The 17,401-nt window shown below is 39.0% G+C and overlaps 1 protein-coding gene across 1 annotated transcript; it reads right to left on the bottom strand.

Moving 5' to 3' along the window:
• Positions 1-1,827: 1,827 nt before the first annotated feature.
• Positions 1,828-16,612, bottom strand: LOC139131286 (neuralized-like protein 4). Its single transcript, XM_070697277.1, has 13 exons — positions 16,502-16,612; positions 14,564-15,136; positions 14,328-14,464; positions 12,448-12,589; positions 11,847-12,114; positions 11,128-11,287; positions 7,674-8,134; positions 6,624-7,230; positions 6,355-6,441; positions 5,485-5,623; positions 5,169-5,284; positions 4,886-5,033; positions 1,828-4,198 (listed from the first exon to the last, which is right to left on the bottom strand). Exons 2-13 carry the CDS (start codon positions 15,085-15,087, stop codon positions 3,994-3,996), a joined length of 2,994 nt encoding a protein of 997 aa, XP_070553378.1. The 5' UTR covers positions 15,088-15,136; positions 16,502-16,612; the 3' UTR covers positions 1,828-3,993.
• Positions 16,613-17,401: the final 789 nt, after the last annotated feature.

Below are 17,401 nucleotides of genomic sequence, written 5' to 3' on the forward strand. Positions count from 1 at the left end.
GTTGCTTTGCACCGCTTCTGCTTCTTCCAGGATTTCTGCATCTGTATCTCTTAATTCTGCCGCAGCATGCACGTCCTTTGCCTGATTTTCTCTTTCCCAGTCAGCCTGTAGTAATCTTTTTTCTGACCAGACGTTGCGATCATGTTCAAATTTTTCTAATGCTTTATCATGTCGGACCTTTTCTTCAATAAGAGCGTCACCATTCCCCGAAAGCTTTTGTCCGATAATATTTCCTCCTGTAAATGCCGTTGCATTTAATACAGCACCGAGAACTGTCATTCCTATAGCTGAAGCCATGGTTGTGTATATTACAAGGTATTATTTTAATTTTCACTGTATATAGGTCCCTACGGAGTATGTCTGATCCAAGTGGCTTCGGTCTAGGTACAATTCGTATGCAAAATCTTGAGCTTGAAGATCTGAGTGATGTTAAAGTTAACAATAATACTAAGATGGCTGCTAATCATAATAAGGATTACGTCCTTCGTTATAAAGACCGCGAAAAATATTTCGTTTTAGCCAATGCCGCGGCGCCACCCCACGAACATGCTGTAGAATTTTCCGAACTTAAAGACATTGATGAAACTGTAATTGACGCCACAAAGGCTTCGAATGATCCTACTCCTTTTTGCTCTGACATGGGATTCGGCTAGTCAGAAATTCATGCCTTATAATGTGCCGCGTAACATCTTAGATATATTGGATAGTGAAATTAGTGGTGGAGTTGCTGAACCACCAGGAACCCCAAATGTTATTTATTTTGATAGCAATGTAAACAAATATAAATTGTTAGATTTTCGTAGTTGGCTTACTCCTACAAATCCATACATTGCACTTCTTGGTATACCAATTCATCTTAAAATTAGTCCTCTTAATACAATAATAAAGGCAGATAATACACTAAGAAGGTGGATAAACGAGGGGGAGAATTATTGCTCGTATACAGCTAGCGGAGTTTCAGTTAGATTATTTTGGGACACAACTTTAAAGAAACTGGGTCTTAAAAGTATTGGTGATGAGGCAGCTGAATTAACTTTACAGACAGTAATCAACAGATGACTGATAATATGAAAATACTTCAACATGGTACAGTTCTCATTAGATGTGTAAAGTTAGTACTGGAGATGAATTTGACGATTTGGTTGGATATTATGCTATGAAAACAGATAACAGAACAACTTGTGATATTATCATAAGTATTGATAAAGATCGGGGAGGGGAAATGAGTATTGAATGTTTTGTTGGTGGGAATAGAATAGAGAACGACTTAGGAACTACATTTGTACGTAGAGATAAAAGAGTGAACACTTTAGATATCAGTACCATTCATCTGAAACGTCTCATATTATTTGAAGTAATGGTCTTCCGTCACATTTTAAGTTCAGAGGAAATTACTAAAATTTTATCTATCAGGTGAACAAGTTCGCACCGATAGGAACTCCGAGTTCAAAAAAACCTACCGGAAATTCAGACCTCAGTCATGCAGTAGGAAAAAATTCACATCAGCTAGACTCCGCGACTGACTGACAACGGGGGTAAAAAAAAGCTCCTTTATATAGGCTAGTTTGATGGTGATGACTCACACGGAATTTCCCGTACATGTATAAACATGTTGTGTGTGACTCAGCAGGGAATTTCCCCGCTTAGTTCAGGACAATGCACTGCTGCGTCAAACCCCTGTTGCGCGTGCGTGAGTTCGTATATAGGTCAGGGTCACACTTTAGTTACATGGATGGTTAAATTTCCTTCGCTCCCTTAAGATAAATGAATAAAATGGTGTAAAAATTCTTATTTTGTCCTAGAGGTCAATATAATCTTACTACGTCACGACACAGCGGCTGGCCCATGTTGGTTTACTGTAATTAATCAATGAGTCGACGACTTTCATATGTGTCGTGATACCCAAGCTAATCGTTTGTTTTGTACGTGAAATGTGTCCGTCTCATACGCTGAGTTGCGGTACCTAGGTGAAACGCACTGTATATTGCTCATAGGAACCGCTTAATAATCATTTAGGCCTACTGTTTGATTAAGAAGCGGATTCTTAATTTTTCATAAAAGCAATACCAGAAAGCTTATCATAAGCTACTGGTAGTACTAAATTTACTTCAAATGCATCGCCTGTTACAATAATAAACAATCTAGATGAAGAGTACGGCCAGTATAGACCGTAATGACGGATCTAAAGCCTCGTCATGTTCAAGCAATAAACGACACTGAACGAAGGTATACCACGAGATTTTGACTAGTTCACGACACATTTGCACGAGCAATAGCAAGTGCCAATATCCATGGAGTGAACTGGTGAAAAACGAGTAGTATATCCGTCGTAGGAAAGGTTTATGGCTGTTATCGTTATATTATAACAGTATATTGAAATTCTGGCGTGAAACATAGAAACGTGCAAAATAGAGGCAACATTACAGAACAATTTCAATATGCATGCTTCAAGAAGACAAGGAAAAAAGCAAATATATGCAAAACAGCCGACAGCACTAAGATAATTGCGGCGCTGAAGTATATATTTGTCACAATTTCCAAAACTATATCCAAATTGGCTTACGTAGAAGCGACGCTTCCGAGGAACAATTTAATCTGATATTCAAATTTCTACAGTGCAGCTGCATTGGATACATTTAAAAAATAACAGGATAACGGCTAGAATTCCTTTCTTTCAAATTAAAGTCCAGTCTTCGATGGCTCGCTATGTGACTCGATGAAATTTGTTCTAAATGTACTGACATTCGGACAAAATACACTCGAAACACTGAAAGTTGCTTTCAATACAGCTCAAAGTTGATGGCGTTCATCATAGCCCAATGTGCTGTGTGAGTTCGTTATGGGAACTAGTGTCAGTCCAACTACTGTGCTAGGAACCAGGTGGCAATGTAACTGGCAATAGGCAATAGACTAAAACCTTTAAAAAGTCTTACAATATTAAAATGTTGATCGTTGTAAAGGAAATGGAGATCTTAAACAAATTAACAAAGTTCTTCATGGTTGTAGTAAATTTACCAATAAGCGACAAACCACAAACTTTGAGAAATCACTTCGTTTTCATTCCCGTTTCGTCTACCGACATTTGAAAATAACACGTTTTGAACTAATTTTGGATAACTGGATGGTGAAGTAATGCCGATTTAATCTACAAATACAATTTCATCTGTTTTTCTTTTTACAGTACACAATTGTTTTTATGAGTAATTTGCAATCTAAAAACATTGAGCTACACAGCACCTAATACTTTGAGAAATTTGAAAAATATTAAAATCCAATTATCCAAAATTAGTTCCAATCGTGTTAAATTGAATTGAACTGACACAAATTATCACATATTTAATGGGTTTTACCGTCTTTCACACTTTCGTTAAGTGTTCAAACGGCACATAAGTTTGTCATGAATACAAAATACATAAAAAATCAACACAATGTAATCAACCTAATCACAATGCTGTCAATTTGCATAATAATGCTTTTTTGACAAAGAGAATAATAACATACCGATGAACAACTAAAATTTATCGAACAATTCTGTAGTACAGTATTTTGCAATCAGCTGTGCTATTGCCCTGATAAGCGATAAGATTGTTTCGTATATTTAATGTATTCAAAACGCAAGGAACTAAGGTCCGCTAGTAGTACATTTTGATGATTGTTTTCGTAATTTTGAATGTCACTTGTTCATCATATAATGAGAGTAGTATAATTAATGTCTTATTCAATGTTCAAAATAAAGATTTATGACAATGAAGAACACTTGCAGTGTTTCCTTGTACTTTCGAGTATATCATTACCTGAAACAGAAAATGAACTGATTTCTAGATAAATCAAACACTATTACTTTATATGCTGTGAGCTCGTTTTATAAATACATTCTGTAACACGACCAAAGCGCCCGTGCTTAGTGTTGAGGTGAAAGGTCGCCCATGTGTGGGACCCCATGAATGTTTCATGCTCATTATTCACTCATGTGCCGATCCCCACGCTGTCCTATCACTCAATTTTGACGAGCAACCCGTATGGAATCACAACTCCACGTTCCTTTGTGAACCATTCAATCTCTTGGTTACTGAACTTCGGGTCAATTTCTGACGATGCTCCTATGGTCTGTGGACCAACTTTGTAACTGGTTGGGTTGATGCACACCTGGAACACCACTCTGGCCTGATGGGACTTCTTCGTGAATTCGTCTAGAAAACTGAAGCAAGGGAGTATATTGGTCGTGTTAAGTATTTCCGAGCAAAACATGATGACGGAAATTTTTAAGCAATGAAAACACAAAAAATCTTTCAATTTGAAAGTTCAATAACACAAAAGTCTGTTTAATATTTGTCGCCGTTGTCAAAAATGAGGACAAAATAGAACGTTCATTCTCCTTGTCTCGTGAAATAAATAAAAAACAGATTTCCAGCTTACGAAACATCGAAAATAAACCATTATATTCTAAATATCAGCAAGTTAAAGATAGACGGTCCTCATAGGCTAAAAGGTATGATAACGTCATTCAAAAGTTGATTCTGTCGATTTTGTATGGGAATAGTTTTAGTTTATAAGGTTTTGGTCATAATGTAACAGCAAACTTGTAGATTTCCCGCTTCAAAGTTCAAAATCTACAGTAAGAACTTCGCGGAAATTAATATTCTCTTCAAAGTACATATGTAGTCAATGTATTACGTATTGTTTATCATTTTCAAATAATCGTTCGCAGAGTTTTAGGCCGCTAATATACTGACCATTAAAACGGTCGATGAATTTCCTAGGTGCGAAGACGAGTCAAGCTGAATATTTCATTGTCCGCTCGTTTACTCTTTCGTACAAATAATATTAAACATAATCTTCAAGGAAGTTTTACTATTAAAGTGGAAAATTTACTTGGCATACTCACTCGCTTTCAGGTGCATACACGTCACATCCGGAATATCGTACGCTTGGAGAAAGGAATATCTGTTTGGTGTCGAAACCTTTGGGTTTACGTTTGTCCGAGAAGTGGCCAGGACACTCACTCAGTTTTATGCCTCCCATGCGAATATCACCTGAGAAGTAATTTTTACATACACAAAGGTAATGAGAAAGGGGCATGCAAGAAGGATCTTAAGCTTAAGCATCATTTTGAAAAAATCCAACACCTGAAGAAGTTAAACATAAATATCGATGAAAAATTTCCATACCTGGCATCAAAAGTTCTCCGGTTTCGAGAATTGGTTTAACTGATTCTAGCGTAGTACCGTGAAAAGCAACATGCCACTTTTTGAATACCTCTAATGCCAAGGCCTTTGGTGGGGTCCTGTGAGAACACAGCAAAAACTCTGACATTGATTATTGAATTGTTGTTAAATCGATAATTACAAAATGACTCAATGAGAAGAGTATGTCATGGACAGTGTTTGTCAAGACGAAAACTTGTCTTTTGGTCGATGTGGTGCTTAAAGTGGTTTCGGAACTCGATGCTTTTCGATCTTATCGTAGAGTGAACACGCAACTTACTTGAGGGCGAAACGGCACCATCCAATTGGAACTCCGTAATCTTTGGCGGGTTTTCCTCTGGCATAGTAAAGCTTGTCACCTCTATCGTTATGACAGCTTGTACAGTAGCACATGTCGAACCTTGGCTCAAAAAATAATTCTGAACAGAAAGGAATGCATAAAGAAGACTTTTGAGAGAAATCTAATGTTTATGACTTCGCTGGTCTAAACCTTACATAAAACTGTATTTGATACCTGCAGTTCCTTCAAGGTGAGGGTTTATTCAAGAAGGTCAGTATAGAGGTTCTGAGAAATACATTATATATACACACTAGTACAGAAATTTGCGAGAAATTTGCGAGAAATGGACACTTTCTCGCTGTATTGCGAGAAGTAAGCGAGAATACATACTTTCTCGCGATCAAGCTGCGAGAAATGTGCTTTCTCGCATGCATCTGCGAGATATTTAATTCTCGCAATCAATCAGCGAGAACCATGTTTTCTCGCTCTGCATCTGCGTGAAATTGTGGAATTTTTGTGAAATGCTTACACAGAAAAATACAATTTCTCGCAGATGCAGAACGAGAAAACAAATTTCTCGCTGATTGATTGCGACAATTCAGTTTCTCGCAGATGCTGAGCGAGAAAACACAGTTCTCGTCAGATGATTGCGAGAAAATTAAATTCTTGCAAATTTCTCGCAAATTTCTGTACTAGTGACATTGTACTCAGTCTAACAAATCATTGCTGTATTCGTGAAATGGACATTGATGCATGTATGTTACTGTTTATTTCAATCGGTTGATTTCTTTAAATTTCAAGCCTCCTATCCTGCACCTGGTCATTGATGACGAACTGCACATGATATTATTGTGAGTGTTCCAATCAAACCTGATAATCCCAAAGATTTCTTGAACCTTCCGCATAACTCTCTGTAGCTACAGCGCCCTCTTGAGGCAGATGTTGGTCTGCTACCTCCTGCAAAATCGGTAAAATTAATTACAGATTTACCTTTTACGTTTATCCTGTTTTGTAAATCAAAGTTATAGCACGTATTGCCATGACAAGGTCCACATGCCTCTCCTGTCTTAGATCAAAATATTACGGGGCAGTCGAACAAAAATGCAGACTATAGGAAATAATATTACGTTCGTAATTACCAAGAACTTGACCTTGGCCGCCAGATTTAATTCTCATCAATGCTCTCTCTGCTGCTTGTTTCACAGCTGTATTCTTACTCTTGCAAAGTGACGTCAACGTTGCGATGGCACCTGGCACAGAAGATATCTTTCCCCTGAGGTTTTCTGCTTCAGCCAAAGTCCACAAGGTATTAGCTGCCGACTCCTGCACGTCAGGTCGATCCTTCTTCAAAAGATCAACTAGTAGCGGTACTCCACCTAGTTTTACGATCAAATCTTTGTTGGTGTCATTGATTGCAATGTTGCCCAGTCCAGTCGTGATTTCAAGTGCCGAAAATGTGCTGTTTTCGGCTGTACCCTTAAGGCTCGGGTCGGCAAGTGCTCTTTTTAAGATATCTAGAGTGTAAGCCACCAACTTTTCATCTGCCGCCAAAAGATCAATTTTGTGGTCTTCAATAACGTAGGACAGCGTCAACATGGCGCCCATAGCCAGTGTTAAGTCATTGGACTTCATAAAAGGAGCTATTCTTTCGATGGCGCGTACGTCCCGATACACTTGCTTGTTCTCGGTTGCCTTGGAGCAGTTGTGCAACACGCCAAATGCTGACCGCACGAGATCTCGTCTCTTCTGTCAAATAGAGATATATGAGAATCACAACCAGGAGTCGCTAACATTGCCTTAGAATTAATTAATTTCCGATATGTTATGTTCCCAAAAAGTCTTTCAAGAACTGTAGGCATCCGTTAGTCAGTTCAGATGGTGCAAAGGGTTCAATTAATTAAGATACAATAACCTTGCCTCTCTCCACTTTAGTGTGACTTCGTTTATTTTAAGAAAAACAATCTGCCTATTTTACTTTAATTAGTTTCAATGTGAAAAAAGAAAGTGCTTTCACTGACAGCGTTCAGCCAGCAGTATCACTTTGAAAGGGGATAGAACTACCCAAATGCATATTTTGCATATTTTTTTATTATTTACAGTCGACAACGTAGCACACTCATATTACTGAATCAGACCACCACGAACTCCCACATTTATTTAAGTCCGAAAAATACAGAAGAAACTTTTACCTTATTTATCACTTTTGTCGGTCCGAACCTATCAATATCCTTCAGCATGAGTTCAAGAAGCCCTGACTGTCCGAACTGCTTGCATAGTTTCAGGCTACTGTCAGAGTAATTCCAGCATACATGTCTCAATATGGTTATGCCAGTCCATGTCTGTTCAGTTGGGTTTCTATCTCCCATTTCTTGAAGACGCTGAAGTAACTTTGTAAGTTCGTGGCCTCCTCCAAGATTCGCTAAATGGTCGCCAAAACGCTGACGGAGTCGCTGATCACTCGTATTGTCGTGGGGGGCACTGATAGTTTCATATACTTTTTGCAAAGCTATCAAAATATTTACGTCATTCCCTTTCGCCAAGAGTTCAACTGTTTCTCTCATGGAGAACATTATAGCATTTGGGTCCGTACCACTTATTTCGCCTTTAACCCTGACTTTTGCCGACGCAGAATCATCGCCTTCATCCGTTTCTAAAATATTAAAATATAAGATTTAAAAAATGTCTCTCACTTTCAACATAGTTTGATTTACTTTCTTCCGAAACTGCAATAAGTCGCATATGTAGTCTCACCGAAGAATAAGACGCATATGTAGTCTGATCTTAGAATAGTTATCAGATGAACTGGCCCGTATCACCAGCTGTGTGACGTACACCAGCACAGATAAGAAATCCAAATTACCCCTGCTGTACGTCATCAACCGGAACTTTTTTCTGCATGGTGCCGTTTATATATGCACGTCGCGACACAGACCGATTTGTTTTGATCGATGCCGTGCTCTCATGACATTTTTTTACAAAAAGGTGACCCCATAAATCCAGGCATATAGAAGACATGTCCAACGACATTTCGAGTCGCTAAAACTATAGCTATTCCCGAGAATCAAATGGGGATACCGTCGATCGTTTTATTTTAATGGCTCAGTAACGTCGTGGCTCAAGTCGAGTCGTAAGGCTCAATGTGGACGTCGTACCCGGCGATCTCGGTTGGCGATAAGCCCGAAGTCTACACCTCAATGTAAATTCAACTAAATAAATGAGTACCGTATAATCTTCGGGAAAGCGACACAGGTGGCAGAAGAATAAAGTCATTCGACTAACAACGATAAATTTCCTTCATCACACAAAAACGTTCCGTGTATTCTCGCTCGGAATCAAACCTGCAGCGCATAATAGCGAAGACATAAGCTTAAGTTGTCGAGCTGTAGTCTTAACTCTGCAGTGCAGCGCAGTGAAATCCGATGTATTTCGAAAGTTGACTCAGACAACACTCACAACAGAACAGAGTTTCCGTCAAGTAACAAAATTAGGATGTATCTACGGGCAAGATATGTGTCACTGCAAACATCAAAGTCCGTTGGACGAAAACATTGACGACCGAGATCGGGATTGACGAGTTGACACCGGCGGAGACCGGTGACGGCAGCGTTGTGGCCACAAACATGCAATGTGGTACTAAGCTTATGTGTGTCATCGAACGGAATCTTTCGTGCTCACCAAGGTCGTAAACTTGTGTGATATTTTCAAAAGCCACAGCATCTTTAAGAATGAGAGTTACTTTTTTCGATGGTGTCGTTGCAGTTACTGATAAATCTATTTGTAAATATTCTAAATAACTCTGAAAACTATGGCTATTCGTCGCTCGCGTGGTAAAAGCTATGTCCGCCGATGGCCGACATGCCTTTGCATAGGTACAGCGAGAGACAATGATTAACACGTGCACGTGACCGAACTAGTGTGTCTGATTGTTGGAGATCATTCGATGTATCAAAATTTCAACTTGATGGGATTTATTAATGAAAGTATCTCCTGGGTGACGGGTCGCTTTACTGATTAAATGAAAGTAATCCGCATAAATACAACACAAATCGCGACGAAATTCATGCAATCTGTTACAATACTTTTGATCCATCTACGTCAAAAGAAAAATAAGAAGACTGTTTATGTGATAAATATATAATCCCATGGATTTTTCTCTGTTTGACGTTAGTGTAAAACGAGTGTTTTTCGCGAAGCTCCGCGAAAAACACTCGTATACGTTGACGTCAAACAGAGAAAAATTCCATGAGATTATATATAAGTAGTACGTGGATCCTGTACGTTCTTACAGAAGTGACTGATGACGTAAGACACATAGTAAGTGAGGCTATCCACAATTCCCTTTGATTTGTTCACTCAGACATTTTTTGCTAATGGCTTTTTCAATTTTATCAGTTTCTTAACAATTTTTAACTTAGAATTGAAGTTCAGGATTATTTGTTACAACGTTGTTCCAAAATTATTGATTATGTTTAAAATTCAAAAGTAAATTGAATGAGAAGTCGATGTTTGGAGGTGCTAAAAATTGCATTCTTGTCAAGATAAAGTTATCAGCAACTAAGATGGTCTCATCATACCACCTGTCAGACATGCAAATTCCCTTTGTTACCTATCTCCTCCGCGGAAAAGGGGTTGATCTTCTCATTATTCACAGTGAGAAATCAAAAAATTATGATTATCAGAACTATGGTCCCAGAATTTTGAAATATGGACCGAGTTGTTCCGTGTACAGAAGAAATTTGCTTCAGTTCAGTGAGTGATCTCCGTGTGTACAGATCATGGAGAATTGTGGGTAGCCCGGCTCACTTACTGTGTGTCGAACGGTTTCACTGTGTGAATTTTATCCCAAACGAAAATATCTCGAATGCATTTTAATTTATTTTCACTTTTTTTAAAATTAATTTGGTAGTTTTATAATTTCATTGCTTGCTAATGTTGCTCAGAGTCAAAACTATTGAAGCGTGAATCATGGGACTGCAATGCCGGCGACTATGCGGTCAAAATTATATCCTTTAATTGTACTTGTAGTGAGCCGCTTGCGCGAGCTATTGCTACAAATGTAGGTTTCCTGTAAACTATTTAAATTTACTCCAAATCGATAGGTCGAAGTGACCAGTCCTTTATAGTTTCCTATAAATCTGCAATCACATTACACCAGTATATCAAACATTTTTAAAAGGGACGATTTATTACATGTTCGCGAGGGACAATGTAATGGCGCACGTTTCCTTTTTGGTAAACCGGGAATATCAGTTTATCAGCGCAGGTAGATAAAAGCCCAGAGAAAATGGCAAACGCATTTACCGATCGAGAGATAAATGAGCCAAAGGACGGAAATTATATAGGTCTTGTTGTGTAAGGAATATAACTTTAAATGAGACTGTCAACATTCTGTTTAATCAAAGTCCTCATACTTTTGACAGTAATAAATTTTTATACCTTTACATCTTGTTGCCGGTAATCTGACCATGGTTACTATACTATCTAGCTCGACTACTTGCAAATAAGTTAGAATTAAGCTTCTTAAACGGATGCGTGACTTACAGCTAATACAAAATATTGCATTTGGTTGTGATTGCTAAAAAAGAAACGGTTATCCGAGCCAGAATAATTGAAAATGTATTCATTATATACACTTTCACTCACCCGAAATAGTAATACTGCCTGCTTGTCCATAGATATCTACAACGCCATACGCAACGTCTGGGTTGCTTTTCAGTCTAAGAGCCTTATCGAGAGTTTTGCCGTTGAAGAAGAAATGAACGGAACCGTCGTCTTTTCTCTCGAGCCCGACTGTATCCCCGATCTTCGATCAAAAGTAAATAATTCTTGTTAATTTTATCAATAAGACAAACCTACACATCATGACTGTGAACTGTGCAGCGTGTATAAAAATTAAAATAGCTGAGTTGTTTAGATGTCTATTAAGAAAAAAATATGCGACAGAAAAGTGATTTTTACTAGGCTGTACCCGATCTGACTATTTGATAAGCTTTCTGCGCACTTTCGAAGATAACCCGAAAAGTCATGTTACATTTTTTCTGCATGAAACACCAGGCAATAGTCTAGAATGAGAAATGACTCCCGATCGACTCATCATACTCTTTTTATTCGTTTTACAGAAAATGTGCATCTTGTTCTACTTTGGGGCGAATGGTGCAATCTAGAAAGGGCAATGTTATCTCCTCATTTACTTCAGTCGTTCTTCCTTGTTAACATTAATATAAGTAAGGCTTACTTGAGAATTTCAAGCAAATAAACTTCAAATTGTTTTAGTTGCACTGCAAAGTAAAGAAAGAACACCGTATCGGAAATTCCAATCAGATATGAGGTTGAATACTTTAAAGAGTTCAATAGACATTTACCGTGCAGTCATCTAGGTCTACTTCAAGTTCAGACACCTTGTTACCATTTTTGAAGATATTTGAGCCAGACCACATAAGTGTCACCCCTTCAGTACACTCTGTCATAGTGCCAGGGAACTGTAAATCTGCAGGATCGTTTGAAGTAAAGCCTATCTCTAGGCTGCCACTCCATCGTGATATCTTTGTGTCCAGTCTAACTTGAAAACGGACGTTGTTCTCCAGTGGTTGTCTCGTCAGCACCACACCGTCGTTAAAGTTATCCCTTGGTCTGTTAGAGTAAAGCAGAAAACTTTGACTGGCATTGAACTTTTATATTTTGTCACCATAGATACTAAGTAAAGTTCGAATATTGGAGCCAACCTTTAGATAATTTCGAAATTTGTAATGATGCTGGAATATTTTTGGTTGGTTGGTTGGTTGGTTGGTTGGTTGGTTGATTTGCTGGCAGGTTGGTATGTTATTTAGTTAGTAAGTTAGGTGTTAGTAAGTGTTGGTAGGTGGGTAGTTTACTTTAATTTTTCCTGCATGAATGCGTCACTTTCTTGTCACTTTCGCAGGACTCAGAATATGAGATCAGTACAATATAATTACGTTTACTCACTGTCTCCTGCGCGCGACTCGCCCACCATGCATCACGTCAACGTTATCACCGCATCTTGGGTGGAATGTGTAATAACTACTACCTGCAGGGGCCGGCACCGAGACGATCTGTTCACCGGTCGGCGAAAACTGTGAGATGCCACCTGCAGAGAATGATGCGATCCTCATAGCTACTTCATGATGGAATGGCAGTTTAAAGTGGCACTCCCACTTTGTAACATTTTTAAAACTCATTTTTAATGCCAACGGTCCACATTTGACTTGGCGACTGCGAGATATGGATAAAAACATGTCTCCAAAAAAGTAAAAGTTTGAATTCCGGGGGCCCACCTGAATTCAGCTTCCGAACATCGAACGTTCGGCACTGGGGCCATTGTCAACTAAGATATGGAGTAAAAGTCTACGCTGACGCTGCTGTACGCCACTGTACCACTCGCGTCGGTGATCGGTCATGCCCCGTGGGAGAAAGCTGAGTCATACTGATTTGGCGAATAAACGAAAAAGAACTCTTGCTGATTCCACCAGAATTCGCATAGGTGACTAACACAGCTACGTGCGGTCAAATACACAGATACATAGCGGCCGCCGCGTGGTATGCATAGACGCATACCACGCGCGCGGTGAACCACACGTACTGTGTGGCAGACGACAAAATGTAGTCATGGGGGGGCGGCTAATATTTAACACGTAAAAACTGATGTTTTTCTGTGGTATTGGTTAAAAATATAATACAACTGATTTAGAGTAATAAAAACGACAAAAACTATGGAGAAGTTTTTAAAAAATTACCTGAGGTAAAGGCATAATGCTGTATATAAAGTCTTTGCAGTGGGAAGTAAATTAATTGTGTCGTTCGAACTTATTATAGACTCCATAGAATATCGTCGATCAACACAACAACAAACCTTCGGGGGATTTCGGGTCAAAATCAGAAACGATCGTAAAACTTCGGGATGTGAAAAATACTCTCGGGAAATGACATGTTTTAATCGATATCTCCCGATCCGCGCGCAGTCGCTACGTCAAATATCGACAATTGGTATTGAAAAAATGTGTTTTAAAAATGTTACCAAGTGGGAGTGCCTCTTTAAAACATGTCTTCAGTTACGCACAATGCAAGTGTGTATACCTCCGTATGTGTGTATACTTATGTATGTGTACTCGCTGTCTTTTAAAAATATATATATAAATGTGCAGATAGATAGGTAAGTATATATGATACATATGATATATATGATATGTGTATCTATGTGTTAGTAAATAGATAGATAGATAGATAGATAGATAGATAGATAGATAGATAGATAGATAGATAGATATACTACATGTACATTGTACCTGATATATACTACATGTACATTGTATCTGATATATATATATATATATATATATATATATATATATATATATATATATATATATATATATATATATATATATATATATATATATATATATATATATACCGTACACTCTGTGCCCAAGTCAGAGGTTGCCATAAAGCCATTATGGTGATAACCGGGAGGGCACATTGTATACATTTTGTATATATATATATATATATGTGTATATATATTTATATATATATTAGTGATTGCAGAGCATAGACTCTCTCATATGCTTCGGCAGTATAATATTTATCCCTGTGCCTCTACATTTTCTTTGCATCTCTCGAAGATTTCCTCTCGGTCTATGCGTATGTCCATTCAAGTCTTGCTGCGCTGTTCGCTCTTTGGCCACTTCCGCTTTTTGTAAGCTGATTTATGCGTACAGCGCATAAACAACGTACATATTCTTTTCAAACTTATAATAAGTACCGTCAATGACGCATAAAGTTTACAAGGGATTGGCAAAATGTTGGCAACAGACATTGACATTTACCTGTAGAGCCCATGTATCTCATTCTTACGTCACCATTAGCACAGGTGGCGCTCGCACTAATGAAAAGGGCGTTGCTTGGGTCTTGATGTGGTAAGTCTGTAAAAGCTATACCAAGATCCTCGTCATCGGCCTTGAATCTAAAATGTGAAGAGAGTTTGAAATGTTTCAGGACAGTTCTACACTACAAAATATGGAAAACGTGCGTTTTTGCAATTATGATGGTAAGCCAAACTCACCTCAATGTACCGTCATCGGCATTCAGAATAACATGGAATGTATCGGGCACACGGTAGTCAGATCGGTCAGATGGATATATACCGCATTCTCTTCCACCGTGCACCAGTTTCTTATCGACCAGGCTCCAGCCCCAGGAGTCAGGCGTTAATCCCAGCAGGTGTGAATATCCCACACAGCTCACTGGTGCATTTTGGGTCGCCATTCCTATCATAGCGTGACTGCCTCGTTCATCTCTCGGCCAAAAGATCTCAAACACGTGAGTCCCGCTGACGTACGCCCTCTTTCCCCTGATCAGATCAGTTCTCATCGTCTGCTCGCCTCGCCTGGCGGTGACCTTGTCCGGAAGAACGGTGAAGTTATCGGAACAGTCATCTGGATCCCATGCGTGCTTCACTTGCACGTCATCGACCGACACCTGGTTGTCGTCATCCATCATTGCCTGCAGCGCCTCCAACATCTGTAGAGTTGAACCCCTCTGATGTTGCAGAACTTCTGCCTGTAGCTGAGATAATTCATTTCCCATATTGCAGCCTCTTGTTCTCCTGATATGCTGATGAAGCGATACTTTTAGTCTTGTCGAAGAAATGAAAGAATATAATGCAAAATTTCTTTCCGTATTTTAGTGTAATGTTGTCACCTTTTTATTCAAATTATGTGATTTCACCACTCTTGCCTCATAATATCACGGGCTCACTTCGATTGAATTGTCATATATTCGCCCGTATGAAGATTTTTAATCCGTGATTTCTCACCAAATGTCCATATCTTGTATCTCTTAAGCTGGGCGAACCACATGCACCCACCCCCGATTAGCGGCGATCCGTAGTCTTACCATTACCCGACTCGACTATGCTATATAATGTTGTTGTTTTTTCTACAAGTATATTTTGAAAGATTCAATCATACACGGGCCTCGTTAGCGTAGACCCATACACGAATGAATGGTCCCGTCTAGGACAGATGGGACCATTGCCAACCTCGACGTGGACGATGTCATCATATACTGTTGTTTTGCCATCGTAGAAACGGGTGAAACCTGTACGAATACAACAATTCGTAGTTGGGTCGCGGCAAAGACTGTGATGTAAAGGGCATTGTACCTGTATCATTTATAACTCGACGACGAACCCTTTCACAGTTGCTGTTTACGCTCTTAATTTATCGGAACAACACAAAACGCCCATAACGGAGGCGATCGCACAGACGTATTTAACTACTTTCATTTTACAACTACAATACAACATCAATTCCTTCTAACTCAAATCGAAATAATATGGCGGAGAAAACTACCGATAGTTGATCTCTTGTGCTGTCTTTCCCTCACCTGTTATGTTGTGTTTTGCAAGAGTAGAAACTGGTGAAACCTGTATGACTACAGCAATTCGACCTATGCTCATAGTTGGGTTGCGGCCAAGACTGTGATGCAAAGGCAGTTGTACCTTTACCATCTATAACTCTACGACGAACCTTTTCACAATTGCTGTTTAAGCTCATAATTTATTGGAACAACACAAAACGCCCATAATGAAGGCGATCGCACAGACGTAACTACTGTCATTTTAGATCTACAAATCAGCATCGCTTCCTTCTGACTCAAATCGCAACAATATGGCGGAGAAAACTACCGATAGTTGATATTTTGTGCTGGCTCTCCACAAACCTTACTACCGTTGTTCTCGATTACAAGTATACTCACTCCTAGCTCACTTTCTTCACATTCTAAGCACCTGCATTCTTCAATGTTAAAATGTTCGACCGATTGCATCGGTTTCGATTGTAACAATATGAACATTAAGCGGAGTGAAACATAGGTCACAATCAATGAATACGGGTGTTGGTACACCCGGAAATAGGTTACTCCCCGTGTAATAAGTCCCAGAATGGCAATATCCCGAACTTACGATGTTATTCAGTGAGGAACAACCTAATAGGCCTACCTTTCTCCCTTGAAATAAAGGCGCGTTCAAAAATTCACCGTGCACGCTACTAAAACCACAAGCTTTGATGTAAGACGGCGACGTGTACTTTAACCTGTTATACTGTTGTGACCGGGGTCGTGTCACTTGACCCCGAGTATATGATGTTTATAACGTGGGTTGACATATGTTGTGTAGCGCCACCTATTTCAAATTCTTGTCCAGTTTGCCACTCAGTGCAGATAGGAAATAATTGCATACCGCTGAGTTTCTCTCCTGTGAAGTGATAATTATGATCAAGATGGAGTAAAATTTACTTCCTTGTAGTGATTGAGTTTTTTGGGGAAAATGACCATAGCAAGGTTATTGGCTAGCACTGTTAAAGCATTTACGGCCTAGCTAGCCTGTCTACAGCGATGGACTGTTGTGGATAAATTATAGTCAACCATATAGTACGGTCATTGGTTCCTTTCCAACTATTCTTCAATCCTTCGACTGTTGGTGATTTTCTCCTTGCCAATAGGTGTCAAAGAAGTTGATTATATAGACAAAGTGATCGATGTTTGATCACAGGAAACTCTGGCTCCTTGTTTGTATGATTGTTTGTTTGTTTGATACATGACATCTGATTGGTCCAACTTGAATTAAAACAACACGTTAACCTGCTAAAAAGTTGCACTTAAGTTTCGATGAAGGAGAGCTTGGAGTAAGATGTGAAAAGTGGTCAATTTTAAATCTTTGTACAGGAATACAGTAAATGAAAGAGTGGATACAGTAACCAAAGGTAACGTTCTCTGCACACATGTGGTATTTATTTGTCAGGCTTAGTTTGTGTTTTTGATGATGCTCGCTGCCCCCGTGAGTTATTAGAAAGTGTGATAGATTTAGAGTGAGTGGTAGACATACACGAGCGCCTCTCCT

Source organism: Ptychodera flava, chromosome 4 (genome assembly GCF_041260155.1).
Source record: "Ptychodera flava strain L36383 chromosome 4, AS_Pfla_20210202, whole genome shotgun sequence".
Classification (NCBI taxonomy): Eukaryota; Metazoa; Hemichordata; class Enteropneusta; family Ptychoderidae; genus Ptychodera; species Ptychodera flava.